The sequence below is a fragment of the Cynoglossus semilaevis genome, unplaced genomic scaffold (genome assembly GCF_000523025.1).
Source record: "Cynoglossus semilaevis isolate Cse_v1.0 unplaced genomic scaffold, Cse_v1.0 C18956288, whole genome shotgun sequence".
NCBI classification, from domain to species: domain Eukaryota; kingdom Metazoa; phylum Chordata; class Actinopteri; order Pleuronectiformes; family Cynoglossidae; genus Cynoglossus; species Cynoglossus semilaevis.
In genome coordinates, this window is record NW_007589975.1 from 1 (window position 1) to 657 (window position 657).

The 657-nt window shown below is 40.2% G+C and overlaps 1 protein-coding gene across 1 annotated transcript; it reads right to left on the minus strand.

Moving 5' to 3' along the window:
* Positions 1-88: 88 nt before the first annotated feature.
* Positions 89-540, minus strand: LOC107988225 (SAYSvFN domain-containing protein 1-like; the record flags this gene model as incomplete). The annotated part of the gene is made up of 1 exon (XM_017031107.2): positions 89-540. A coding segment is annotated over one exon (360 nt), but the record flags the coding sequence as incomplete, so codon positions are not given.
* Between the last annotated feature and the right edge of the window lie 117 nt (positions 541-657).

Genomic DNA, 657 nt, shown 5'->3' on the forward strand with positions numbered 1-657 from the left:
CCAGGGGAGAGGTTCATTAGATTGTGGAAAAGGAGAGATGCGAATCATATGTTCAGTCGTCTAAAAAAAGGAACTCCAACATCAAACATGATTTTAAAAAAATAATATTTTATTTTCTGTGTTTATTCCATGCAATAATAAACTCCTTTAAATATATTTTTTTCAAATGTTCAAATTATTTCATCTGTTTGCCAAAGGCCTGTAACCCATCTCTCCCTCCAGTTGCTCTGCAGTAAGAGTGCCCAGCAGAGGCTGACAGTCTGGGTTGAAGACAGAATAAGCGCTCATTTCTCCAGGTTCACGGGCCGCTGGTGTACGAAGTCCCTCATAGATCCAGTAGAATAGAGAAAGGACAAAGAAGGGCAAACCAAACCCTAGTTCAACAAAGAGCCCGAGCAGCACCAACCACAGCAACACTTTCAGCAGAGTGAGGTTTGAGATGATAAGCTGTCTTGAAGCCAACCATCGGCCTACAGCATTGTCCAGCAGCCAGTCCCTCTGGTCCTGGGGCAAAAAATAATAATAACTGATAACGTCATTTTGTTATTTTATAGTTCAACACTATATTCCCCAGTGATGTGCAATCAGCTACAAAATTATGTAAATGCAAACACTACCAAGTCATAGCGATGATTCATATTTACGCTTAAAATACAA